We start from the raw sequence: 24,189 nt of genomic DNA, 5'->3' as shown, positions 1-24,189 counted from the left end.
ATTGCGCAGCTGCTCTTGCTGGCGCATTACACGCTCGTCTTTCGTCCTTTTCCTGCACACAAATGCCGCGAGGACAATTCATTGAATGCAAAATTTCGAATGTGCTATGCCCTTTGGACCGTACGATATCGGGAGCGGAATTGCGTTGTGTAGCTTGAGTGTAACGCTCGACGCACCATCGCCTGTATGATTTTATCGTGGCACTCCTAGGCGCACGGACTCACGATGGCGTCTATTGCTCTAATCTTGAGAGCATGATCGACGGACGAGACTGATCCTACTACTAGCTTGCACCACCTGTAAACTCCGGCGGGCCCTTCATTAGCCAAGCCTTTCTTTGCTATCATCCTGACGACGATCGCATCTTTCCATTCAAAGAGCTTTGAAGGTCTCATCTCCCACTCAGCTTCGGGATGTTGCCGATTGGGCATATTCACCGGGGAAGAACTCGAGAGGAACAGAGACGGCAAAAATGGAGCAGGGTCTCAGCATCGCTCGAAGAGCTTGGGATCGCAATGATGTGTCATCTGCGATCGTTGCACGACGCTGGTGGCCATGTTGGTCGATTCTCAAGACACCGGGACACGCTACCCGGTAGAAATCAATTAGAATAGTCCTGAATGGGTCTGTCTATTCATTATTCATTGAATGTATTCGCAATCGATCACCTACCGTGAGGGGAATCTTCACCAGCAGCACATTCATGTATGCTACGGATCTGCGCACCCCCAATACCCCCTCCATGCCCGTGGCGGACCGCGATCCGTTACTCTTCCATTCACGAGCCACAGTCGTGTTTGGTGATTTCCTTGGCAAATTGACATGAAGCTCGATCCGCGCACAGGCACACAGAACAGCCTGCTTGCAGATCTTCCATTTTGTCACTGAATGTGCATCTTGTTGCTGGCATGGAGCGACCGTTAAGCAAAGCAAGAAGTAGTAGTAAGTGGCTGGGTGGCCATAGAGCAATCACGACTCGTGAGTGCGCAACAAGCTGCTCGTCTCCGAAGGTGGCTCCGGTTCGGAAAGAGAAGCGAAGCCTTGTCATCAGCGCGTCGACAGAATCGCTCCGCAGGGACCCCTAGCTGTCCCTGTACCTACATCGCGGGATACATAGCGCTCGCTCAACCGGGCCGCACGACTCGCGACTGTATACAAATCGCGCTTGACCTTGCGGAGCTCGATCGGCCGACCGCACATTCGCCGCTTCTGCTGCGCCTGTGGTGGAAAGGCGCCGGCCGGGCAGAAGTCCGAGCTAAACCTCGCGCGGCGTTTTCGCATCCGTCCAGCCGGCATATGTGCGCGGTCTGCTGCAGCAGCAGCGCAGGAGCGGGCTTGGCGTTCGGCAACTCTCGACTCCGCGCGGGTCGTGAAGGTTGACTTCAAAGATTTGGTCGTTGCGATGTGTGGATGGATGAGGCGCGAGAAGATACACGTAACTACTCGTTGTGCTGTATAGCCGAGTCTCGAGTAAGACGTCTGCGATTGCGCCCAAATCAAATACAATGTGAAGTCTTTGAGTGTCGTTGAGGGTCGCTGCAGTAGCTCGAGCGCATCCACGCAGATGGAGATACGCATCCACGATCGATGGGTCTCCATCCACACTCCACAGCGAGCGAATGAAGAGGCTCAAGCAACAAGTCTGGCATGAGGCTGACCTTAATTGGCGCGAAAGAGATTATTGGCTCCAAAGAGGCTCATCATCGCCCGCGAGGCACGTGTGGGTAGCACGGCCCGCTTCATCTCCAGAGTGATCAAGTCGTCGCGAGTCGAGTCAAGTATGCAAGGTACTCGTGACTGTTAAGCGACAATTTGAATGGCACCGATGGCCGCGAATCGCAAATGTGTTCGCGATTGTTGTGAAAGATTATTACGCGCTGTCGCACGCCATACAACAAAGTCCACGACAAACCCGGCACACACAGACAGCATGGCTAGGCTGACTGGTCGCGCCCGATCGGGCGTGCGCGTACGTGGTAAGGATGATGTAGCATCGAGGCATATACACACAGCTGCAAATTAAGGGTGCATGGGTGCAACGTATCAATTTGCTGCGCCTGGTGGATCGGCCGGGCCACTTCGGCAAATTCAGCACAGCATATGCAGCAAGCGCGCCGTTGCTCTGGCAGCACATCTTGACGGATCTGTTACTGACGCTGCAGCCGCGTGCTTTGCTCATGGGTTGATGTGGCCAAATACTCTGATCGGCTATACTCGTTACTGATCATCGATCGAGTTATACGTACTCACGACTACCCATACGCGATGCGTCGACTGAACATCGCGGTGCACCGCGCGCGCGCATCTCGTGTGCTTGCTGTTTCACATTGTGGCTGAATTGCTGTGCGGAGACGAGGAATACACGTTATGGTGTCTGCGCAAAGACACCGCACCCGGCAGTGCTGCTCCGAGCTACATAATCAGAGGCAGCACCACTACTATACTCAGCAGGCAAGGGTCAGCGTATATACGCAAGCAGCAATTCGTGATTGAGCCGCTTATATAGTGTCTTAATTTCAGCAAATTCAGCAAAGATCTTGGTGTGCCTTCATGCCGCATTCACGATTTGCCGAAGATTCGTACCTACCGCAGTGTACACAGCAGTCTGATGAGTGTGGAGAGATGCGACTTGGCTTGCATCGGTCGTCAGAGTGCAAGTCTCTGCATGGGCACAAGCCCTGCCAAAGCGAGCGCTCCTGTCTGCAGCTGCAGGCCACGCCGTGGCTGAGTGCAGCACGCGGTATTCCTGCGCCTCAAGATTTGCAACGCAACGCATCGCTGTCTGCTGGGAAGCATCGTACACTCATCAGACTGCCGCACTCACGGCTCGGCGTCGGGGTATAGTTCACGATTCAGCGTTCCGTCAACGATCGCTTCCCTCATCCAGGCGTTGATGCATCACACGAGCATTTCCAGCTCGCTTCAACATCGACTGCTGATTCGATCCTGGCAACCTCGTACACTCTTGCGACTCTTTGGAACTTCGATCTTCATCCTCCCCCGGCTCGGTGCTTGCCTTCGTAATCGCAGATTCCCTCACTCTTTGCGTCCTTCTACCCAATACGGCTGGTCCGCGCTTGCTAACATCGTCTCAGCACCATCCCATCGCCCTCGAATAACACGATAAGCCTACTGGAAGAGATTTCTCGACGGCGGCATTGACGTGGAGGGTGGCGCGGGAGGGCTTGGTGTTGTTCACAACTACGAATCCCACACGCAGCTCTATGAGCTTATCGAAGATGGGGGAGATGTTGAGGCGTGCAAGCTGCTCTGGCGGCTGCTTCTCCCCCGATGACAACAAGCGCGTGTATCTGGCCAGCTACTTCAATGCCCACATGCTCTCCAAGCCATCATGGAGATACATGTACCTGCTGTGGTTCATCATTGCTGCTTTCGCCATCTTCGGAGCAGCACTGCATCACTTGCACCTAAGCAAACGCACCCCATACTTGGCAGCATTATGGCAAAAGGTCGGCGTGAGGAATCGAGTCATCAAGATTGGCGAGAAGGAGGCGTCGTCGAGGCCCCGGCCTGTGGCGGAGAAAGTTACGCAGAATGCAGCCGCTCGAATGCTAGGGTGGCCAGCTCCGGAGCCTAGCCAACAGATGCGGCCACCCTCCAGAAGAAGGATGATCATCTTGCCCTCTGTTGCGAGATGCCTCTTCCTGTGTGCTTTGCTCCTCATCCCTATTCTTCTGACCATCATTGGCGCCGACTACATCAGACCAACGGCTGGCATATTCGACATGTCCGCCTCTTTCCCTAACATCACAGATCCGGGAACGCCACTTTTCGCCCGAAGTAAGGGTGCTCTCGATGGGATCCCAGAAGCATCACAAGGGCCATACCGCCGACATCTCTCTTGGGGCATTGGTTCCTTTCAGAACATCGGAACTGCCCCCGCCACAGTCACACTACCATATCGGACTTGGTGGACAGCGGGTGGTCGGACTGGCATCATGACAAATGCCCTTACGCCACTCATTGTCGTCGTCGCTCTAAAAGCTCAGCCTTTCGCTATCTTCAGCACTCGCTTGCTGGGCGGGCTTTCCTTCGACAGGCTCTCGTTCGTACACAAGTGGGGTGGAAGAATTGTCTGGCTCTTCGCTGCTGTGCACGTAGCTACTTGGAGTGTACAGCTGAAGCTCGACTACGCTTTTGGTGGAGATATGTGGGCGTTCGTCTTTCTATGGAATCGTTTCAGATGGGGCTTTGTGGTGAGCATGATGCGTGTACCGGGCGTAGCAAGAGATAGATATTGACAGCGAAGCCCTTGTCTTCTCGTACACATTTAGTCATTTGGCTTCTTGACTCTACTCACCTTGTTGAGTCTGGGGCCCCTGCGTCGAGACTATTACGAAGTTTTCTACGTGTGCCATATTGTATGCGCAGCTGGCACGATGATCGCTGCAGCTCTTCATCACCCTCCACTTGGGGCTTGGATGTGGGCAGCGCTGGCCTGGTGGCTGGCGGAGCGCGCATATAGAGCCTTGAAGACCGCTTGGACAAATGGGCTGGGCTTCAGTGGCAGAAAGCCGAGGCCTCTGCAAGCGGACCGCATGCCGACGACGCCTACTTCCGCTGGGTGGCCGCAATCGCCCTTCCCCACTGGCGATAAACCACACGAGGAGAAGAGCTGGCATATTGGCGGCCAGCCGGCTACACAGCGCCAACAGTTCAGCTCGCTGGGTAGCCTTTGGGGTTATGAGTCTGACTCGTCCGCCAACAAAATCGATTCGTACTCCCGATCGATTGCCCCGAGGTCGGAGGGCTCTACTACTGATGGGCATGGACATCGAGTTCGCCACAACGGGTCTGCCGGCATCGATCCCCGTCGTCGGTTCTCAGCAGCCACCGTTTCGACTTTCGTGGGTAGCGAGGCACCAGGAAAGCCAATCGGTGACCGCAATGGCAGCTCGAGTAGCGAGGCTTCTGGATATGGGCATGGGCATTGGAATGAAACCAATCGCGGCAGTCGGGGCGTAATCACGGAGTATCTTCCAACTCAGCTCAAGCGTCAGACGCCTGACAGCGCGCAGTACGACCCAGTGTCAGACGTCGTTGATGACTACTCCGATGCTGACACTGACGCCTCACGCCGTCAGACGCTGCAAGGGGACGTGACGCCGAAAGAACGAGGGGTGCAACTGTCGGATGGTCACCTCGTCAACCAGCACTATCGCCCTCCGTTCGCACCACGCAACGCACGTCCTCTGAGCAGTGCTGACATGTACAAGCAGGAAGGGATAGACCCGCCTGCGAACGTCGAGAACGTCGCGAACGCAAGGCAAGGTCCTGCCGCGCAGTGGAGCGCGACTCCAATGCAAGCTTCCCACTCGCACTTCTCTCACGACTCTCGCGGCGCCGCTGCGCAGGCCACTCACCCAAACCCCGCATCACGTCCACTCTTGAAGCGATCAGCAAGGCCAGCGATCGCCGCTGACGTAGCTGCAGTGATCAAGCCAGGCTTCGCTTTTGCTCAGCTGCTGCCAGGAAAGACTGTCCGAATGACCTTGCGAACACCGAACAGAATGTGGTGGAGGCCGGGACAATACGTCAATCTTAATGTGCCGGGTGTGCGATGGTGGGAAAGTCATCCTTTCACCATTGCTTCAGCGTATGACGCAGGTGCAGGCGCTGGTCTAACTCACGCGCCTGGCGAAGAGCGGACAATCGTGCTGCTGTTACGAGCGCGGCACGGCTTCACACGACACTTGTGGGATCACGTTTGCGCGCAGAGAGAAGCGCAGCTCATCGAGGCCGGTGCTGCCGCTCACAAAGCGACCGCTGGAGTACACATCCGCGCGCTCGTAGATGGTCCCTACGGCTCTTCTGCTAGAGTCAACTGGGAGGAAAATGGCACTGTGCTCATCATCTGCGGAGGCAGCGGCGTCTCGTTCGGCATGTCCGTTCTGGAGCATCTCTGCGCCAGAATGGCGAGCGCTGGAACTTCCAAGGATAGCATGCCACTGACTAGAGTACGCTTCGTGTGGATGCTACGCGAGTTCAGTCATCTGCAGTGGATTGCCTCCGCGCTCAGAAGGTGCATCGAGCTTGTGGATCCAGCTTATTTGCGCATCGACCTCTACGTCACCCATCTTAACAACCTCGAGACGCCCTCCACCAGGCGACCCGCAGCAAGAGGTCCGACTGCTGGCATCCTCGGTGACGGCAGTGCTTACGGTACACAGTCGGACGTCCGTCATCGGATGAATAACGGAAGCGCTTCGGCTTATGGTGATGGCATGCCAGATGCTCCTGGATACAATCGATTCACCGAAGCCTCTGCAGGTCAAGGGGAGGAGTACGACGTGTCTGCCTACGACTTGACGCAATTTGACGGCGAGGATTTCAGCGCGCCCTCTGCTACAGAGGTTCGGCTCAACGAGCGTCTGCACAAGGAAGGCAAGTTGCGACGAGCCAATACCAGGAAGCAGTCTGTGCGCAAAGCTGGACGAAAAGCCAAGCAGAGTCCCGACGTCTGGGCTGCTGATATCACTGAAAATAGCCAAAGAGCGCTGTATGGCCAGGACAGCGAGACTGAAGATTCGAAGCCCGCAGTTCAGGAACGGCGCCAACCCGAATCGACTCCAAGCAGTCATCACCTCCTACCGCATGGACCCTCGTATATGACGAGTGGCGACGGAAAGCTTACGCCCGGCACGCTCACTCCATCTGGCGCACTCACGCCTTCAGCACCTCCATCCCCCAATCTCTTCCCTCAAAGTCGACCTGGCCTGAGCTCTTATCGAAGCAGCATGCTGGTCACGCCCATGGCGAGCACCACAAATCTCATCGCCACTGCGCAGGGCCCTGCCGGTGGCGCAGGTGTGGATTTGGAGCACGGCATGGTGCCGCCCGGCACTGCTAGCTTCGACGCGCCGATCGACCTGGACCCTCTCGAGGACGCTGACATGAGGGCGGTAGCCGAATTAGCGCGACCAGGTCACCCTCGCCTAGATGCGATTGTCCGCGAGGAGTCCGAGAAACTCGTCTCAGCGCGAGGCACGGGCTACGGAAGTCAATCACGAAGCGTCCAGAGCCTTTTGGTGACCAGCTGCGGACCTGGAAGTCTTTCTAGTCTTCTGCGCTCCATCGTGTCGAGGCAGATCGATCCGAGTGGCATTCGAGGCGGGACAGCACCCTACATCGATCTTGTCACCGAGAGCTACGAGTGGGGCGGCTCATGATGCCGGTCGCTCCGTCTGCTCTCGTTGTCCCTCGCCGTATCCGATTGCATTTGTAACTTTCATCTTTCGCTCTACATCACCCTGCTTTGGAATGCAATGGACAATTTTGGCAATGCATCACGCGTGAGGATCGTCGTAGAGCTGCAATGCTCTTAGCAGATAGCACCGCCCACATGACAGGACTCAAGCCAGATATTTGCAGCCCTGCGAGGCACTTTCGCACGCCCCCCACCCCCCCTTCCCCGGGCAGTCACCGCTCCGGATCATGGCGCGAGTCGCGTGGAAGCATTTCCATGGCTTCTTCATCGTCGTCGTCTGCTGATGTCCTGTCTTCCTTGGACGCTCGATACTCGTCGACGGAAGAGCGGTCTTGCTGAGCAGAAGCCAGTGATGCGCTAGTATCCCTCTCCGCCTGCCTGGAGAAGAGGCCTGACAGCACTCGTTTTTGCGTGAGGTAGTACATGGGCACACCTGCCAGGATGAACCCAAAAGCGGCGATAGCTGCAGAGAGAAGGGATGCACGTCAGCTGCGGCCACAGAGAGCCAGCCGGTCTTGGCCGATCGTTGCTCACCTTCCAGCGGGGAGGAGAAGATGGGCATGATGAGCAAGAAAAGGGCAACTGCAGAGAAAATGATTGGCGTGACGAGCCACGTCTTGAGAATGCGAGGAAGAAATCGACGCGATTCAGACAAGAGGGCCAAAACTAGGCAAACCCGCTCCGCAAGGACTTACTCGATAAGGCCTCTCCAAATTTGGCTCCTTGATCCTCAGCACAAGAAGACCCAGCACAGTGAAGAAATAGCCAGACCACGAGCATACACTGCGGGTGTGTTGCGCTTCAGCAAGCGGGTCAAGATAAAGCGTGCTAGCGATGACTGGTGAACCTACCCGTAGAAATTGACGAGCGATGCAAATCCGCTACCAAACAGGATGAAGAGGAGGACGAGGCTGGCTTGGAGCACAATGGCCCAGATCGGCGTTCTGGTCCTCGTGTTGATCCTTCCAAAAACCTTTGGCAAGTATCCTTCCTTTCCAGCAGTGAAGACGAATCGACCAGATGTGTAGAATTGTCCATTGAGCGCGCCAAGACAGGAAAAAGCAACCAAGCAGGCGAAAACCACTCCGCCTGCTGTTCCGAAGATGGCTGAGCCAAAATCTAGTGCTACAGTGTTTGTTTGCTTCACAAGAGCCGGAGGAAGCACAAGGAAGTAGGATAAGACCGTGGCTGCGGTGAAGTGCCGAGGTAATTGAGTTTGTTGAAAACGCCCGAGGCACACCACGCGCAACGACACTCACTCATGAAGATGGCCAGCACTATACCCAAGCTCGAGTGAATGACGCGTGGCAGATTCCGGGTGACATTCTGAGGGTGCATGCGACGTCAGCTGAGCATCACTTCCAGGGAGACCTTCTCGCGTGCGACTGATCGTGCTCACTTTGATCTCTCCCGCGATGATGGTGCTTTGATCCCATCCGTCAAAAGCCCATAGCCCAGAGTACAGGGCAAGCGCGTAGTTGCTAGGACTAGTGGAGCTGCCTTCGAAGAGCGCAGAGAAGCTCCTCATAGCTTGTCTTGAAGGCTCCGGTGTCTTACCTCGGCTCGCTTGTACTATGGCCAGAATGGGCACAGCGACTAGAGCGGCCAGCTTGACGGCGGTCGTTGCTACCTGCGCACGCGTTCCCAACTTGCTGCTCAGAGCCTGTAGGCCACTGATAAGCACCACAACGATGCAAGCAGAAAGTTTGATGCTCCAACCAGGGATACCATCCAAGCCTTGCTCGTGTGGGTCGCCAGCAGCAGACGACGTCGTGTGGAAGAGTACGCGAGCCACGTATTCGCCAAAGATCGTAGCTATGATGGCTCCAGACCCGGATTTGAGAGCAACGATGGAAGTCCAGGCGAATAGATATGCCGAAAGAGGTCCAAAAGAATAATTCAGATAGGCCTGCGCGCCGCCGTTGAGGGGAATGGCTGCCCCTAGCTCGGCGAATGACGAGGCTCCGGTCCATGCTAGCACGCCACTGACAAGCCACACTACCAAACTTGCCCCTATGCTGCCAGTGTTGAGCGTGATTACGCCAGGAGAACTAAAGATGCCTGACCCGATTTGCAAGCCGACAGTGAGAGCAATGCCTGGGGAAGATGCCACGAATAGCCCAAGTCGTACAGGGGCGTCAGTCTGCTCGGGGCCTTTCCGGGCACGTCTCAAGGTGACGCGTAGAGCGACAGCTGGACTCACCATCAACGAGGCCCATGCGCCTCTGATCGGGCCTGATAGGACTGCCAGGGGCGCCAGCTGCCATTCTTCGCCTCCTCCTCCGCCCGGGAGCAGGTAGTATCCTGACGCCTTCCCTCTCTCCGTACTCCCTGCTGCCCCTCCTGCGGTTGCCGCGTGCTGCCCAAGACTCTTCATCGCCGCCGGCATTGCCCGGCCTATCAGCAAGTCCTAGTCTTTCATCTTCTTCCTCTTCCTCTTCGTAATCGTAGTCGTACGAATCATCCTCGCCGCTGCCCGACAGAGACAAGGGCAGGAGATGCTGAGAGTAGTTGAAGCCTACGGATTCGAGACTGGCTCGGGACACCCTGGCTGATGCGAGCGTGCCTAGCACGCTGCCTGTGTGGCTGTAAGAAGTGCCAGCAGGACTGGCAGGGATACCAGAGGATGCTTTGCTAGGTCCAGCCAAAGCCTCTCGGCTGGCGAAACCTGGTAAAGTATCTTCTTCGTCGAATATCACCGGCCCGTCTTCTTCATCATCATCGTCGTCATCACCAACATCGCTGCCTTCGGTGGCTGCAGCGCGCTTGACCTCTTCGGCTGCTGCGTGATGAGATATGGGTTCAGAACGTGTGGCGGAGGCTTCGTGAGGGATGGACTGCTCAGCTATGGCGGAAGCGACTGGATCGCTTGACATGGCGAGCGCAGCTTGGTCCAGTCAATACACCGGCAGATGCCTTGTATGCGGACCTTTTCCGGAGTCTACGCTTCCCAGAGCTTGTGAAAGTTGCGTTAGGTAGCCTCGCTAAGCCAAAAGAGAATAAGGCAGTGCCCAGAAAACAGATAATTTGGCCGCCAGCTCTTCCTCCTTCAGAGATGCCCGATAATCTTGATGCAGTCCTTGCCTTTGTGATTGTGAATGCTGTAGGAGGTGGATGGGGGATCAGCGGCCGGTGCACCGAGTCGAGTGAAGAGTGTCAAGGATGTTGAAGTAGCAAGATGTGGACACATCGCTTCTTCACACGGTCACGAGTCTTCTAGCTGCTTGTTGGTTGGCAGCTATACACGGGCATAGCTACATAGGTCTCCCTCTCTACATGCACACAATGTGAATCTTGAATCATCGTGACATCCTTAACCTATAGCAGCACGCGATGGCGGGGCACGTCCCGTGCCCGCGCCCGCGCGCGGACGATCAAGTTTTGCTGCGCTGCAGGTGGGCGCAGCATCAAAGCGCGCTCAGATGGTGCATGTGTGCTCGCCTCATTCTGATCCATGATCTACTGGTTCGTGATTGCCCCCTCACTCAAGCTATAGGTCGGCATCAAGATTGTGACGTTACGCTCTGCACAGGGCCGTGATAGGGCCGAACAGAGTAGTCGACGACGTTATTGTGCAGCGAGGTGGCGTATGAGCCCTTGCGCGAGTCAGTCTAGATGAATTCGCTCGCGGGCAGGGAGCCAAAGAGAGGGGTGCGCGAGGGCACAAGAGGTATCGCTATTTCATGTCGCTATTCGTGATTCGTCGAGCTGCTTGCCTGGTCGCTGCTGAGAGCGACTTCTCGCGGCTGGCTAAAGCCAAAGCCACGCTTTGCTGCTATAGCGGCGCAAGATGCATCGCTCTCGAGCCATTTAATTGCCTCCAAAGATACCTTGCATAGCATCAGATCCACCCCCCACTTGTTCCTGAGGATGAAAGACATGGCCTGATCGAGTCAGCAGCGTGGCGAGTCGCACGAGGGCGCTTTGCATCTTGCGTCGAGCCGATCAACTTACGCTGCCAGAGCATCAAGTCGAAAGAGGGCGAGAAGTTGGATCAGGATCGGATTTTTCAGGCGAGGCAACAGGCATTTCAGTAGAATTCTAACAGCATGCGAGCTGTGCCTACACTCACCGAACTCTACGTGTGGGTCTGAATCCAGCCTGAGCGCTCTGAGCTTTCTCCGCCTGCTCACGCGCCAGTATGTCCTGCGCAGACTCCCCCTGGTTGGTGGAAGCAGGCGCAGCGGTAGTGAGAGGAGGAGGCGCCGAAGAGGTAGGAGCGAGACCCCGCCTCCTTGCGGACTCGGCCGCCGCCGCTGCTTGTTCCTCGTCGTCAGCCTCGCTGAAGAGCGCCGTCACGCCCGAAGAGCCACCTCCTATGAGCTCACTGCGGTATGGACCATGCATAGGCAGCAGCCGTGCTCCTATCAGTGGTCGCTTCACACCGCGCTTTGTCCATCGAACTCACCGCACTCGTCGCGTGGGCCTAAAAGCATCTCCGGAAGGGTCGCGAACCACATTCTTCTGCTCGCCCAGCTGGCCTCCGGCAGATGAGGTCGGGGGTGCAGGTGCCCGTCTTGGCTCTTCCAAAGATGCTGTTTGAAGACCTTGCGTGGCTGACTCGACCTCAGCTGAAGACCCAGCGGAAAGCGTCAGCTTGCCAATCTGAGCGAACCTGTCACATGAGTGTAATGGTGGTCAGTGCAGATACTGGGTTGCAAGTCTGATGTCAGTTCACCCGACGCGGACGCTTGCACAGCGCTCGAGAGCCAATCGCTGCCTCTAGTGCTGCTTGGTGCCCAAGGTGTATGCCAAATCGCGTTTCGTCCACGAGCGACCCGTCGCCGATAGCTCATGCGTTCCACTACTCACCTGGGCAAGCTCTTGATCTCTCCGAAGCTAGGCGAGACGTCGATGTTGTATGCTTTGCAAAAGTCGATGAAGCTCTTCTTTGTGAAGATGATGGAGTCGTCCTGAGGCAAGCCACCTGTAAGCGGGAAGTTGGGCCATAGACAAGAGGAGAGTGTGAACAGTCCGCGAGCCAGGCATCGGTCTCGTGAGGCCAAGGGCAGCGGAGCAGACGCGTCCAGCGCACACTGCGTCTTGAATGACATGCACCCCCTACGCACCCAGATTGTATGCCCAATCACGAGGATTAGACTCCTTGGTGAGTCCGGGATGTTGTTTGAATGACATGTTGGCCGAAGGCGAACTCGTGAGCTGGCGTTGTTTTTCGCAAACACGAGTTGCGGGTGGTCGATCGATTGGAAGCGATCAAGTTGTTTAGAGGCGGCGTGTGCATGGATCAGGTCTGCGGACTTTCAGATGGCGCCGACAGCCAACAAAGGAAGTGGGAAAGTGGATGGCCGGTCGTGAGTCTGTCCGGTCGAGACTCAGAGGTCAAGGAATGGTGTAGCATTGACAGCATTAGTCCGGAGCGAGGGCTCAAGAGTATCCCACTATTCTCGCGGGTCGCTGCCGCGTAGGCGGGGCGCTATAGGTACACCTCCTGCATGCGCACAACATCTGCCATGGCATGATGGACGCGGTGTTGGTTGCGCGTGCTGCCGCGTCGGTTGTAGCCATCATTTCACGCACCGCGCGCACGCACGCGTGAGCGTCACAGCAGCAGCGGCGGCATGAGGATCACAGTGCATGTGAATGCCGCGGTGCGCGCGCGTTTTGTGCATCATATGCTCACGCTGTAGGTATAGGCTCCCTCCACTTGGCGCGATCGACGCGAGACGACAAGAAACCGCGCGCTCGACATTCGTGATTCTTAATTTAGATCCAAAATTATCGATTTGACGCCACGAAAAGCGAATTCAAGACGAGAGGATGAAGACGCCGCGCCGGCACATCCATCCGCGCCTTGCCTGCTAAAGCTCACACGCTCACAGACTCACCATCAATCCAATCACGCTGAAGTCATCCCGAGCTTGACTCAGATTTCACGGTCAGTGAGACAGGCAGAGTACTGAGAAGCTGCAGCTTATGGTACATGCAAATCGTTCTACAAGAAGAAGCACTTGTATAGAACAACGATTATCCTGACCAGTCAAAAGGACCTATAGAGCGCCTGCACAGCTATACTAATCCTGGACTTTCCTACCAACAATCACCTGCTGAGTAAGGAACGTCATCTGCTGTCTCTGGCACCGCAGCAGTCATTCTCTCCGCGCATACATCGCTGGAATCCATCCAAAACAGTCAGGATTGCGCCCGCAACCTCTTCATTGATCGCGCATTCAGTATGGCCACACGACCCGCACGAGCGTTGGCTCGATCTGCATCCTCACTCGATGGCACTTACGATCGATTTCCAAAGCGAGCACGGCAAGCGTCCAACAAGCTCCGACAGCCGAGCCCGTCTCCAATTTCAGATCATGCAACAAGCATCAGCAGTAGGCGTGGCAGATCATCCAGGCAGCAAGTAGCGTCGTCTGAAACACCTGTACAAGAGTCACTGGGCAAAGCGCCAGCTAGCGAGACGGATGAAGGTGTGGTCAGCACGCTCTCCGCCAGTCCAAGTCCTGCCGCCGATCACGTGTTGAATGAAGCTGTTGCTCTCAAGGATGAAGGGGACAGCGATGTGGATGATGCTGACTACGAAGCGGAAAGAATGAAGCGAATGAAAGAGAATGCCGAGCTGTTGGCCAGTCTCGGCCTCAATGTGAGTCGGCGCATGGCAAGTCGGATCTGCCGCCGCCATTGGGCTGTGCGTCCCTTCCTTGCGGCACCAGTAAGCCCGAGATTGTGGGCCTTAGAATGAGCTTCTAGCTGACCAGAACCGGGTCACGCCTTTGGCCATGCTGCACGTGCTTGTCGCCCACAGAATGTCGAGATGGCGCGTCGGATTCAGAGCACAGAAAATCCGAAGACGGGTCGTTCAAGCCATCGAGCGAAAGCGAATGGCAGATCTCAAAAGGCGGCAATGATCGAGCCGACTCGACGATCTTCGCGCAAAGTCTCTGCGCCCTCTTACTATGCAGCGGAGCGCGAGTTCAGCGACGTTCGCTCCACATTGACCCGCGCGGAGAGGGCGATGCGACGAGCATCGGACGGTGCGGGTCGAAATGGACATTCTATGTCCATCAGACCCAACTTCAAGCTCAAGTCTCTGCCCGTCAATCGTCCGGGCCCGAGCAGCTCGTCCACCAGCGTACTCAAAAAGGCCGAGCAACTCCCAGACGGGCCGCCGCCAAAGCGCAAAGGCAAAGTCATCCATTTCGAGAAGGGTTACGAGCACTTCACCCCGAATCTCACACCGCGCGAGATGCTCGAAGGTGGAATGTTTGGAGGCGGTCCGTTCAGGTGAATATCGATACGAGAGCAGAAGCTTCTGATGCACTACTTGTCCTTCGTCCATTTGGACTGACACACTAAAAGTCATCCTCACGCTTCTCTTAGAAAACATTTCAGCAGCGTGCTCCATCGCACTCTGGGCAACTCAGATGCCCAAGAATTCGAGATTGACGGCATACCCGAGGAACAGCTCTACAACCCGGATTACGATGTGGACAAAAACAGGTTCGGAGTCAAGGCTGGTCAGACTTTGAGCGATTGGGAGAGAAATGGATGGATCCATGAGCAGGACCCAAGAGGATGGTTTCAGGTGAGTGCGGATCCCCACCTCGCCACTTCGCCACGATGACGAGCTGATAAGCTCGAACGATCTTGCTCAAAACGCAATTGCAGTGGTACTTCCGCTTCCATGCTGGTCGCCGCACAGCTGACGATGAGAGGCAGATAACGCGATGGTTGGGAGCTGCGGGCCCGAATGGCAGATTCAAGAAAAGCCTTGTCGGGAAGGTGATGGTCTCGAGCGGACGTTGGGACGACGAAGGCGTGTCGCCCGTTGGTGAGTCTGGTCAAATGGAATCGAACGGTAACGTTGCACAGCCAGGCTCACACTGCGGCGACCTGCTTTGGACGGCGCGATAGTGCGACAGACGCTGTTTCACTGGGCCTATCAGCTCACAGAAGAGGATTACGACAAGTACTCGACGTGAGAAATGTGTCGGCGCAAACGATTTATGTGAGCGCGCAGCTGTCCTCGCGACATCCAGCCGTGAGGTCCAAGCGGCATAGTCGTGCTCGTTAGACCCTAGAAGGAAGGCTTCGGCGTCAATGCGCGACTTTTCGAGAAGTTTTCTCACAGTTCGTGGACCTCAGATGTCCGCCTCTGATGTATCGTCTGACCCTGCCGACGAATACAACTTCACACGCTACACCGCGCACTCGCTCGAAACCGCAATTCCAAGCACTAATTACGCTCTATGACGTGTCCTCTTCTACAATTCTATCTCCTTCATCCGCCTTGATTGTGCTGGAGCCCGTCCCTGCAGCCAGCTTGCTGCCAAGCCAGGCAGTAGCCAAGAAGAGCGTCACGACCTGAGCAAACTTGATGAGAGGATTAGATCTCTGCGTCTCAGTCTCTGGAGCCATGCCGTGGCCTGCTGACGAAGAATACGCCTGGGGCCTGCCTCTCTTCGCCGCGAACTCCTCCCTCGCCCTCTGTGATCTGACCATGCTGTCGAATGCGGCCCTCTGAGCTTCTTGCGAAGCGCCCGACGTTTCTGTTCCAGCTCCAAAGGCGGCCCTAGCATATTCCGACGACGTTGCCCCTGCAGAAGCGCCATGCGGAGAGTAGTTGGTGTGGGCTGAAGAGCGAGAAGCTTTGGGAGAAGAGCTTCTCCTTTGGTACTCCCAGGCGTACGTCGCTCTCGCTCGCCTCTGCGTGTTGGACGACGAGTCGTAGGAGTAACCTGGCCCTGAGGAGCTTCCACCGCTGCTGCTAGCTGCGCCTTCCGACGAGCGCCGATCGTAGTCGCGCCTAATGAGCAGCATTAGTCGCGTCAGCGCAGCCAGTCTGGTGGAGACCATCAGAGCTGAGCCTTGCTCCCCGGCCTCCCCGCACTGCATTCAATGGCCTAGACCAGGTCTCACTCACCGACTCCGCTCATTGCCTAGCGTGGTCCAGGCTTCGGACACCTCTTGAAACTTTTTCTTTGCTCCCTCGTTATTTTTGTTGACATCAGGGTGCCATTTTTTTGAGAGCTGAGGCAAGCAGGAGCGCGGGGGCAGGGCGATATGAGTTGCTCGGTCTACGAAGCTGAGCATCACCACTTGGGCGAGAGGTCCTGGCACCCCTGCCAACACTTACTCGGTAGAATTGCGCTTTGATGTCACGAGTCGAGGCATTTCTAGGGACCTCGAGAGTCTTGTAGTAGTCTCTGCACAATGAGCTGGAGTGAAACAGTCGACGTCGCTCGCTGCGACCTCTGAACAAACTCTGCCGCAAGGCTGCGCTGGAAGATGACTCGGCAAAAGTCGGCAGCACCTTGATAAGCTGGTCCGCACGCCGAGGCTGAGGTGTCGCTGGCAGACCACACGACAGCGAGCTGCCAAAAGCGAGGCACGAATGCGCGTGTCTCATGTTGTAGCTTCTTGGCGGCTGTTGAACCAGCTGAAAGGGTGGGAAGGGCAAGGTGAAGGATTGGAGTCCGCGCAATGATGGAAGGATGAAGGTCTGGCAAGGGCAGCGGGAAGAAGTCGTCCAATCTGCTGTCCACCTCACATCACCATATGGCCTCCACATGCGTGCAGAGCGCGTGCGGCGTGCCGGATTCACGATTACCTAGCTACAGCAGATCTTTCCGCCTGCGTGCTGCCAAACACCTTCGCGCGGCAGCATCTCCATCCACAGTCACAATACCGCCGACCGGTGTCATGATTCACCACCATTTGTAGGGGTCATCACCGCTTATATCGCTGAGAAAACATGCCAAGATGCTGTCGAGTACGAGATGCATCGCAGCAGGTGTCGACGGCTGCGTACTTGTTTTCAGCGGTCTGAAAGGTTGCCTCAAGACGAATGTCAATGATTTGTGCGGGATGAGAGACGAGGTGTGTGTGAGTGGCCGGACGCACAAGGCAGTCAGTCCTCTTGGTTCTGAGATACAGGAAGCATGGGATGCAAACACTGGTGTGTGTGTGTGTGTGTGTGTGTGTGTATCGAGAATGGTCGCCTTGCCGCTTCGGTATTGTAGGTGGGAAACTCCTTTCTCAGTCAGACACATCCCGATTGTCTTGTTGGGGCCGACTTGACTTGAAGCTGTCACCTACTGCTGTGTCAACATTCGTGTTGTGGACCGCACAAGGATCCACATTAAAAGTACACAGAAGGCAAAGAGTCATGAGTACTCTCTAGGATGCGTACGGCTACAAATGCCCCAAAATCAAGAACGGAGCACGACATGAGCTTATCGTGAATCTAAGACATCAGCACTTGGATCAGCTGCAGAGTTGCGGCCCTGCCCCGTTCTTGTGGTCATTAGAAGTTACTCATGTTGTTATTGCGTGTATACGTGCAGGAGAGACTCAAATACTTACAACTTAGTGATGTTGTCGTCGCGTATATACGTGCAGGATGGAGACCACGACTACACTACGACACAAGACAATGCAGAGGTGGAGGCAACGGGCACCAGTGACGAAGACGAAGAGGCGTTTGCAGCAGCGTTGACGCGCTTTGGGTCGTGCCCATTCACCGACAAGGTGCTCGTTAGCACAAAAGCTGGGCGCCTAGGCTTAGATTTAGATTTAGGGTTAGGGCTAGCATAGAGCCTCGATGCGCTGGCCGTGGTGAGCGAATTGGCCGTCCAGTGAAGTGAAAAGCTGGTGAGGCTTCTCGAGTGTTGCTGCGCTGACATCGGAGATGTTGAAGAAGGTGCAGCCTGGTGGGATCTCTCGGCCCTCAAGGGCGAAAGACAGGCGAGCACCTTGTAGTTGGAGCTGGGAAGAGCGAAGAGCGAGTCGCTGAAAGTCGGTGACGGGCGGGAGCAGACGGATGTCGACAGAGCGCAGAGTGTTGCTCTGGTTGTTTAGCGTCACCTCAAAAGAGGTGAGGCCAACGTTGCGCAGCTGGGCATCGAAGGTCATTCGAGCAGCTGTTTTCGCTTGCGGTGTAGCAAGCGAGATTGGGTTTGTTGAGTCGACCGGGAAACGACAGAAACCTGCTGGCACGCGGACATGGTTGAGATAGTGCCAGACCTCGTGGGCGCTTCTGGATTCCCTCAATGGGGCTACGCGACTCCACGTCGGATGAGCGGGCTGTTGCCCGCAGGTAGGCCCTCGCCGACTCACTGAGGCCTGCAAAAGCCCCTGTGGAAAGGTCCAGCGCACTAGACTGCTGTCCAGTGTTCTCGGACATCTCCACGTCCTCTGCTGCCAGTGGCGCCGGCGGACCTATAGCTTGCTGAGCTGCTGGCACCGCGACAGCGGCGGTCGAGGCAGAGACAGACGTCGCAGCTGTCCGGCAAAGCTGATATCGACGGTGTTTACCAGGCGACGGATGCTTCGGAGAGCTCTTCGGCGCTCCTGGTGCTGCCTGCGGCAATCTTTTGTTGGGTGTGGAGCGTCCGCGGTGTGCACGCAGGACGTGCACCACTCGGGCCGATCGTAGTAGAAGATCTGGCAAGATCTTCCCGACGAGGGCAAGGAGACCCAGCCAGGCGGCTGGGCAATGCCATCCGGCTTCCTGGCTTGGCTAATCCCACACAACGAGTTGTTGAAGCGTGGGACGGTGGCCTTGCCGTCCGCCGTCTGGTAAAGCTCCTGGATGCCCCACAGCGAATCGATGCGTTGGCCATGGTGGGCATCTGGCCATCGAGCTCTAGCGCCTTCATTTACAGGTCCCCGGAGCGACCTTGGTGGAGAAGGTAGAGGGTTCTGGAGTCGGCGCCCGCACCGTTGGAGTGTCTCACTTGTCTTTCGGCCCTGTTGTCGTCTTTTCTTGCCGACCGCAGGGTAGCGCTTAAGCGGTAGTGAATTGTCCTGCTTCCTGTGCGGCGCACGTCCGCTCCTAAGAGTTGGGGTAATAGCATCGTACTTTGCCGGTGTCTTCATCGAAAAACGCAAGGGGTGGAGAAGGTAGAGGGCCTGAATCCGGAGTCTCTTGACCAATCGTGTCACGATCGACAAGATTGGCTCCAGAGCGAGGACTGCGCTACCCATCACTAGTCGGTCTTGGTGAGGCTTTGTGTTGGTGCACATTGCCAGTGTTGCTAGAAAGTTGCGAGTGACGTCGGGGCAAGAGACCCGAAGAGACACCTCAACTACGAGGATCGAGTGTTTGTTGGCTACGCCGGGTAAGCACGGCAAAAAGAAGGTGTACACCGGGGGGGCAGGCAATGCTGACTGGAGTGTACGAGACTCTTGTTGAGGAGAGATGCTCTCGAGCTCAGGCAAGCAGACGTGGATGAATGAAGATGGTATTTGTGAGGAGGGATGGTAGCAAAGTGCGGTCGCCTCGTTCGTGCACGTCGCATGCTTTATGTGCGAGCGACAGCGAAGCAGGGCGAAGGACGCTGAAGAGACGGATGCCAGCGATGCGTGCTGAGCTGGCGGTGACGTGCTGTCAGACGCGTGCGTTGCGTGCGGACGGTCCCGCTGACACAGATGTGAGGATGCAGTCTTGAATCACGAGTCTTGAGCAGTCTCCGACTAGCCTGGCCTCGAAGGAGCAAGTCGATGTGGCGCCGAGATCCTTACTTGCCAGGTCTGAGGGCACGTTCGGCTCTGCTCTTGCTCTTATCGCTGCGTCAAAGGGTCATTTGCTTGTTTCCATCCACATCGTGAGGGGCTCGAGCGGGAGCGCTTGCGACGGAAGTTCGGATTGCGTGAGGCTGGGACGGAAGAGTGGGGGAAAGCTGCCTGGTGTTCCAGCGTTGCTGCAGGCGAGTGACTTTTTGCCGAAGTCACTCGCCTGCAGCAACGCTGGAACACCAGGCAGCTTCCTCCCACTCTCCCTTCCCAGCCTTACGCGCAGCGGGCACGCGCTGCAAAAAGGTTGTTGCTTGGGCCATCATTCGTTGCGTCACAGATGATGAGGGGTTGATGGATGATGAGGGGGTGAAGGGTACCTGATGTGCGTACGCGCTTTCCTTTGTTCTCTATCTGTATGTACGTCCTCACAGGACTGTTCATGCGCCTGCGCGTGCATCGGTAGGCCCGCTCACGATCGCGCGTGAAGTGCCGCTATTTATCATTCGTGTGATTCAAAATTGTGATTCAACAATGGTGAATTTTGAATTGGTTCGCCGCGCAGCACGTCCCACACTCACAGTGACTACGGTCTGTCTGGGTCAAGGTGACTGCGACTGATTGCCTTAGGCTCGGCGACTTCGAGTATCCTGCACCCGCACGAGCCAGGCGCCGAGTCGTCTCCTTCAGCTGGTCCAACTTTGCTGCTCACGCCTCTTCATCTCCACGCTTTCGCCCATCATCACTACTTGGAATTGTCGACAGCCTTGTCAGCCCGTCTTCGCTGTTCAGTCCACGGCCAAGATCTTCCGTTACGGATACGCTCATAGAGGTTGCGCCGGACCTACCGAGCTGATGCTCATTATTTATTCATCAGGAATGGCTTTCCTTAGAGGCAGTGGGAGTTCGAGTTGGGAGTCGAGGCGCTCAGTCGTCAGAATCGTGGCTGGGCCATCTCGCATGGAGGAAGGCTGCAAACTCCTCCTCAAGTGATGCGGCTGGCTGTAGATAGTGCTGCCCCAGACATTTCAACGTCTGGGGATGGTCTTTGGCATGCGCACCCGTCTCCAAGGCTGTCACGCCCCTTGGCGAAGATGAATTAGCGCACATCGAAAGCCGTAAGGCAAATCGAGCGAGCGTGACTTTACCTGCTACCAAGACCTGGTCTTTGCGCTCTGGCGCCTAGTCGTTGCCATTACCAGGAGCGATTTGAGACATCATCAACCGCTGAGCCAAGTGGGCGGAGCTGCGGAGGCAGGAGCGCTGTCATTGTTCCGTGGTAGATCGGCACGCGTTGTGAGTGTCCAGCCACTTAGTGAGCCAACTGACATGAGTCGATCCGTTGTTCTCAGGAATCCGAAACGAGCGTTGCAAGGACCGTGGAAATGCGGCGACATTAATGGTCGCAATAGGTAGTATTGGTATTGCGCGAGCTGGACGGTGGCTGTAAATGCTCCGCTTCTGTCTTTTGAGCGTCAATTCCCAGCCGAGCCGCTAATATCACGTCGGTCTTGTTGATCTCAGACTTTTGTGACGGCGTTCTTGATCGTAGTGGGTTGATTCGGGTAGCGTGTGCCTTAGCCAGCAACCATCAAGTTTGCGATGGGAGTCCAAGGCCATGGACGAGCGCAGTGCTGCGGGCCGGGCGCTGACGCGCTGACATTGATGGCGTATTCGGGCTGGGCAATGCTGTACTTGTCATAGTGCCGACCCGTCTACAACGTTGGCCTGGCTAAGCCAAAAATTTTGTCTCACTCCTCGTGTCCGCGGTCTGAGAGAGGTCAAGAGAGGATGCTTCGGAGTTTGTTGGTGAGTGTGGTGTCATGTCGCAGAGACTCGTCGTCCAACAGCAGGTCATTCGTACTTGCGCTGACGAGGAACAGGTCTATGATGCCCCGCCCGAAAGTGAGGGACTCATCCGGATGTGTGTGCGCGGAGTTCGCCATGCCTACTTAATCAGAGGTCGGAGGATCAGGCGTATCTAGATGGCTTGATGCGGCAATATAACGGCTGCCATGAAGGGCGATCGCGAAAGGCTGCGGAAAATGATTCGCCTTTGTCCAGCGCCACTCGTCTGATCTTGACTCCTTGACCCATGCCGGGTGGCTTTTGATGTTGCAGTCACGTCTTCACTGATGAGCCTTTTGTAGGTTTTGATTTCCGGAGAGATCGCGCGCATGCAGCTCTCGAGAGACATGAGGACGGTGCCGCAGATAGCGAGACCGCTGAATGCATGTGGCGGTGTAAGTCTCGAAGCAGCGGAAAAAGTATGGATGTCCTGAATTCGCCGAAGAGGAGGAAGAGCCGCGGACACTCGCCCAGACAATGCGGATTATTGTGAATAACGGCGTCTGCAGTTGTTGAGAAGCGTCTGTCGAAGAAGTCGGACGGGATGCCATGCCTTCAGCCCACGTACAAGGAAACGCGAAAAGGTACTGCGGATGCGCTCAGGATTGTCAGTAATGTCCATGACCCTGCACATCGAAGCAGTCGCATCCGAGCGTTTGCCTCTGCGAGGGTGCGAGGCCGGATGTTGGAGGCGAGCCCATACCGGCGGTTGAAGAGTTCTCCTCGAACTCGTGTGAGGCTTTTGTGAATCTCGGATCCGCCTGCTCATCGCGCTCCGATCGTGGAAAGGCGCCTGGAAGTCTCGTCTTCAAAATTTCAGCGTCTGCGCTCGATGTCCGGCTGAAGCTGGCATATTTACCAACAAGTAGTGACCATGCATGCCGCACTTTGTGCGAGGCTCGGTTCACGGCAAGGTCCTTGCTGGCTGCTAGAGCGATAACAATGAGGGCGTCCGGTCTGAAGCAGAATGCCGACTTGCAGTTGGGTGCCTTTGCCAGTCCGAGCGCAAGGCAAGGGCTCAACGGCCTCGGGAGGAGGATGAAGACGGTGCTGAAGAGGTCGGAGTGGAGCACTCTGAGGATGGTGTTGTCGACAGCGCGACTCGCGCTTTTCACACGAATCTTGCCGAACGAAGGGGCCTTAGCGCAATTCGATGGTGCATGGTGGCTTTGCGCTCGTCTTTTACGGGCTCTGGTTTTACCGATTCCGGCGCAGTACGTGGAACGTAGACGCGCGTGGCTTCTGGTACGGTGCATTTTCGATTTACAGGCAATCGCGAAGCGATGTGTTGGGAGCCAATTTTGAATGTGGCGTTGTAGTCAACGGCGGCCTCTGTATTGGTGAAGCCCTGCTCCTACGTACAGCTGGTGTCAGAGTATGGGCGAGGCCCTAGCTCGATATAGTCACCTTTCCTTCGGCTTGGATTTCCCATTCGAACAGCCTGGTGCAGGGCTACGAGACGTCTATGATAAATGTACTGGCGGCGATATGATGAGACATGAGTCGACCCCAGCCCAGTTGTCAGACTAGGCAACATGGACGGACAAATTTTGGAAGCAGGGACATTCACAGAAAAGTCAATGACCGCGCGGTCTTTCCTTCTTATTGCAGTCTTGAGTGTCTGTGACGCTGGATGTACTACGCTAATGTGTGTCCAGGCGCTCGCACCGGCGGCGTCTGGTGTGTACGACTTGTTCTGTCGCCCGAGGGAGCGCACAGGAACTCTGTGGCGACGGCAAGCAATTAGGAGTGTGAGTGGCAGATTCGTCTCGCTTGCATATAGTCTGCCACGCAGGACTCGAACCAGTCGTACGCGTCTCGCTTGCATGTAGTCTGCCACGCAGGACTCGAACCAGTCGTACGCGTCTCGCTTGCATAGTCTGCCACGCAGGACTCGAACCAGTCGAGTACGCGCGCGAGGCCGTCATGAAGTCATAGGATCAACCTCGGCATGGGAGCTGACCCGGTCGAGTTCGCGCATTAGGTCTTGTTGGGCATGTAGATGATGCCAGCACAACAAGATGATGGTGGTGTCGGCGACGCAGTGATGGTGGTGAAAAAGGAGAGCAGAAAGACGAGCAGGATGCTTGTCCGCTTTGCTGCGCGGGCGCGCAGGCGCAGGCGCGCGAGCGGCGCGTGTTTTCTGCAGCAACATATATGTGCAAGGAGAAAATCGTTTAAGGTCACCATTCGTTGCTGAGAGTATCAAACCCAATTTTTTTTGCAAAATTCTGGTAGATATGGATCTGCTTGACACAGAGAGGGTTGAGTGGGTCCAAAGGAGCTCGGCCGCGGGAAAAAAATGGGGTCCTCCGGGACTCGAACCCGGGCCACCTGCAATTTCCTCGGTTATTAAATCCCGAAGCAGAGATGATACCCCTTCACCAAGGACCCCTATAGCCAATATGCACCATAGATAAGATATGAACCGAGCCTGTGAGCGATCATCTCCGGAAGCGCAAAACTCCGACAAGGCTTGCCAAATCGCGTGGCGCCCTGTGCTTGCATCAGTCGACGGGCCCCCGAGACAGCCAGAAGAGAGAAGCGCATGCCGCCTTCGCGAGGACACGACCGTCATGCATTTCACACAAGATCTTGTTTGGTCATCGACAATCGTGAAGTGTGAA

The 24,189-nt window shown here is 56.1% G+C and overlaps 9 protein-coding genes and 1 non-coding gene across 10 annotated transcripts; 3 read left to right on the top strand and 7 right to left on the bottom strand.

Annotated features, from left to right (window-relative positions):
* Positions 1–936: 936 nt before the first annotated feature.
* On the bottom strand, positions 937–1,707 carry IE81DRAFT_19814 (hypothetical protein). The gene has a single exon (XM_025510858.1). It carries the CDS (start codon positions 1,597–1,599, stop codon positions 1,048–1,050), a length of 552 nt encoding a protein of 183 aa, XP_025371591.1. The 5' UTR covers positions 1,600–1,707; the 3' UTR covers positions 937–1,047.
* Positions 1,708–3,034: 1,327 nt separating this feature from the next.
* On the top strand, positions 3,035–7,282 carry IE81DRAFT_19752 (hypothetical protein). The gene is made up of 2 exons (XM_025510850.1): positions 3,035–4,217; positions 4,296–7,282. The coding sequence occupies exons 1-2, from the start codon at positions 3,225–3,227 to the stop codon at positions 7,188–7,190; spliced, it is 3,888 nt and encodes a 1,295-aa protein (XP_025371590.1). The 5' UTR covers positions 3,035–3,224; the 3' UTR covers positions 7,191–7,282.
* On the bottom strand, positions 7,218–10,507 carry IE81DRAFT_321323 (hypothetical protein). Its single transcript, XM_025513306.1, has 7 exons — positions 9,432–10,507; positions 8,628–9,325; positions 8,488–8,554; positions 8,080–8,416; positions 7,924–8,011; positions 7,763–7,844; positions 7,218–7,691 (listed from the first exon to the last, which is right to left on the bottom strand). Exons 1-7 carry the CDS (start codon positions 10,102–10,104, stop codon positions 7,441–7,443), a joined length of 2,196 nt encoding a protein of 731 aa, XP_025371589.1. The 5' UTR covers positions 10,105–10,507; the 3' UTR covers positions 7,218–7,440.
* Positions 10,508–10,729: 222 nt separating this feature from the next.
* On the bottom strand, positions 10,730–12,697 carry IE81DRAFT_321322 (hypothetical protein). The gene is made up of 5 exons (XM_025513305.1): positions 12,298–12,697; positions 12,041–12,155; positions 11,637–11,843; positions 11,301–11,555; positions 10,730–11,093 (listed from the first exon to the last, which is right to left on the bottom strand). The coding sequence occupies exons 1-5, from the start codon at positions 12,362–12,364 to the stop codon at positions 11,039–11,041; spliced, it is 699 nt and encodes a 232-aa protein (XP_025371588.1). The 5' UTR covers positions 12,365–12,697; the 3' UTR covers positions 10,730–11,038.
* A 279-nt stretch (positions 12,698–12,976) lies between these two features.
* On the top strand, positions 12,977–15,456 carry IE81DRAFT_321321 (hypothetical protein). Its single transcript, XM_025513304.1, has 5 exons — positions 12,977–13,841; positions 14,004–14,482; positions 14,579–14,783; positions 14,867–15,029; positions 15,113–15,456. Exons 1-5 carry the CDS (start codon positions 13,422–13,424, stop codon positions 15,178–15,180), a joined length of 1,335 nt encoding a protein of 444 aa, XP_025371587.1. The 5' UTR covers positions 12,977–13,421; the 3' UTR covers positions 15,181–15,456.
* Positions 15,179–16,696, bottom strand: IE81DRAFT_321319 (DnaJ-domain-containing protein). The gene is made up of 3 exons (XM_025513303.1): positions 16,335–16,696; positions 16,122–16,228; positions 15,179–16,004 (listed from the first exon to the last, which is right to left on the bottom strand). The coding sequence occupies exons 1-3, from the start codon at positions 16,605–16,607 to the stop codon at positions 15,446–15,448; spliced, it is 939 nt and encodes a 312-aa protein (XP_025371586.1). The 5' UTR covers positions 16,608–16,696; the 3' UTR covers positions 15,179–15,445.
* Positions 16,697–17,785: 1,089 nt separating this feature from the next.
* On the bottom strand, positions 17,786–19,225 carry IE81DRAFT_328776 (hypothetical protein; the record flags this gene model as incomplete). Its single annotated transcript, XM_025515118.1, has 3 exons — positions 17,786–18,255; positions 18,317–18,494; positions 18,515–19,225. 3 exons carry the CDS (start codon positions 19,223–19,225, stop codon positions 17,786–17,788), a joined length of 1,359 nt encoding a protein of 452 aa, XP_025371585.1.
* Positions 19,226–22,040: 2,815 nt separating this feature from the next.
* IE81DRAFT_19641 (hypothetical protein) lies at positions 22,041–22,957 on the bottom strand. Its single transcript, XM_025510835.1, has one exon. The coding sequence runs from the start codon at positions 22,816–22,818 to the stop codon at positions 22,171–22,173; it is 648 nt and encodes a 215-aa protein (XP_025371584.1). The 5' UTR covers positions 22,819–22,957; the 3' UTR covers positions 22,041–22,170.
* IE81DRAFT_19640 (hypothetical protein) lies at positions 22,958–23,468 on the top strand. Its single transcript, XM_025510834.1, has one exon. It carries the CDS (start codon positions 23,098–23,100, stop codon positions 23,392–23,394), a length of 297 nt encoding a protein of 98 aa, XP_025371583.1. The 5' UTR covers positions 22,958–23,097; the 3' UTR covers positions 23,395–23,468.
* A 398-nt stretch (positions 23,469–23,866) lies between these two features.
* Positions 23,867–23,956, bottom strand: IE81DRAFT_t8. The gene has a single exon. It is a non-coding gene; the product is annotated as a tRNA-Pro (tRNA).
* Between the last annotated feature and the right edge of the window lie 233 nt (positions 23,957–24,189).

Source organism: Ceraceosorus guamensis (genome assembly GCF_003144195.1).
Source record: "Ceraceosorus guamensis strain MCA 4658 unplaced genomic scaffold IE81scaffold_11, whole genome shotgun sequence".
Classification (NCBI taxonomy): Eukaryota; Fungi; Basidiomycota; class Exobasidiomycetes; order Ceraceosorales; family Ceraceosoraceae; genus Ceraceosorus; species Ceraceosorus guamensis.
This window is presented reverse-complemented; position numbering and strand designations above follow the sequence as displayed.

Bases quoted from the DNA above. Each gene is read 5' to 3' on its own strand.
- IE81DRAFT_321323 (XM_025513306.1), bottom strand. From the start codon at position 10,104: ATGTCAAGCGATCCAGTCGCTTCCGCCATAGCTGAGCAGTCCATCCCT. The intron at 8,555-8,627 runs GTGAGCACGATC...ATGCACCCTCAG, and splicing joins TCATCGCGGGAGAGATCAAA to AATGTCACCCGGAATCTGCC. The intron at 8,417-8,487 runs GTGAGTGTCGTT...ACTTCACCGCAG, and splicing joins AGTGCTGGCCATCTTCATGA to CCACGGTCTTATCCTACTTC.
- IE81DRAFT_19752 (XM_025510850.1), top strand. From the start codon at position 3,225: ATGAGCTTATCGAAGATGGGGGAGATGTTGAGGCGTGCAAGCTGCTCT. The intron at 4,218-4,295 runs GTGAGCATGATG...GTACACATTTAG, and splicing joins GTTTCAGATGGGGCTTTGTG to TCATTTGGCTTCTTGACTCT.
- IE81DRAFT_321321 (XM_025513304.1), top strand. From the start codon at position 13,422: ATGGCCACACGACCCGCACGAGCGTTGGCTCGATCTGCATCCTCACTC. The intron at 14,784-14,866 runs GTGAGTGCGGAT...ACGCAATTGCAG, and splicing joins ACCCAAGAGGATGGTTTCAG to TGGTACTTCCGCTTCCATGC. The intron at 15,030-15,112 runs GTGAGTCTGGTC...ACGGCGCGATAG, and splicing joins CGAAGGCGTGTCGCCCGTTG to TGCGACAGACGCTGTTTCAC.
- IE81DRAFT_19641 (XM_025510835.1), bottom strand. From the start codon at position 22,818: ATGCACCGTACCAGAAGCCACGCGCGTCTACGTTCCACGTACTGCGCC.
- IE81DRAFT_321322 (XM_025513305.1), bottom strand. From the start codon at position 12,364: ATGTCATTCAAACAACATCCCGGACTCACCAAGGAGTCTAATCCTCGT. The intron at 11,844-12,040 runs GTGAGTAGTGGA...CTCATGTGACAG, and splicing joins GAGATCAAGAGCTTGCCCAG to GTTCGCTCAGATTGGCAAGC. The intron at 11,556-11,636 runs GTGAGTTCGATG...TCCATACCGCAG, and splicing joins AGGCCCACGCGACGAGTGCG to TGAGCTCATAGGAGGTGGCT.
- IE81DRAFT_321319 (XM_025513303.1), bottom strand. From the start codon at position 16,607: ATGAGACACGCGCATTCGTGCCTCGCTTTTGGCAGCTCGCTGTCGTGT. The intron at 16,229-16,334 runs GTAAGTGTTGGC...TGCTTGCCTCAG, and splicing joins TCAAAGCGCAATTCTACCGA to CTCTCAAAAAAATGGCACCC. The intron at 16,005-16,121 runs GTGAGTGAGACC...GCTGCTCATTAG, and splicing joins CTAGGCAATGAGCGGAGTCG to GCGCGACTACGATCGGCGCT.
- IE81DRAFT_19640 (XM_025510834.1), top strand. From the start codon at position 23,098: ATGGACGGACAAATTTTGGAAGCAGGGACATTCACAGAAAAGTCAATG.
- IE81DRAFT_19814 (XM_025510858.1), bottom strand. From the start codon at position 1,599: ATGGAGACCCATCGATCGTGGATGCGTATCTCCATCTGCGTGGATGCG.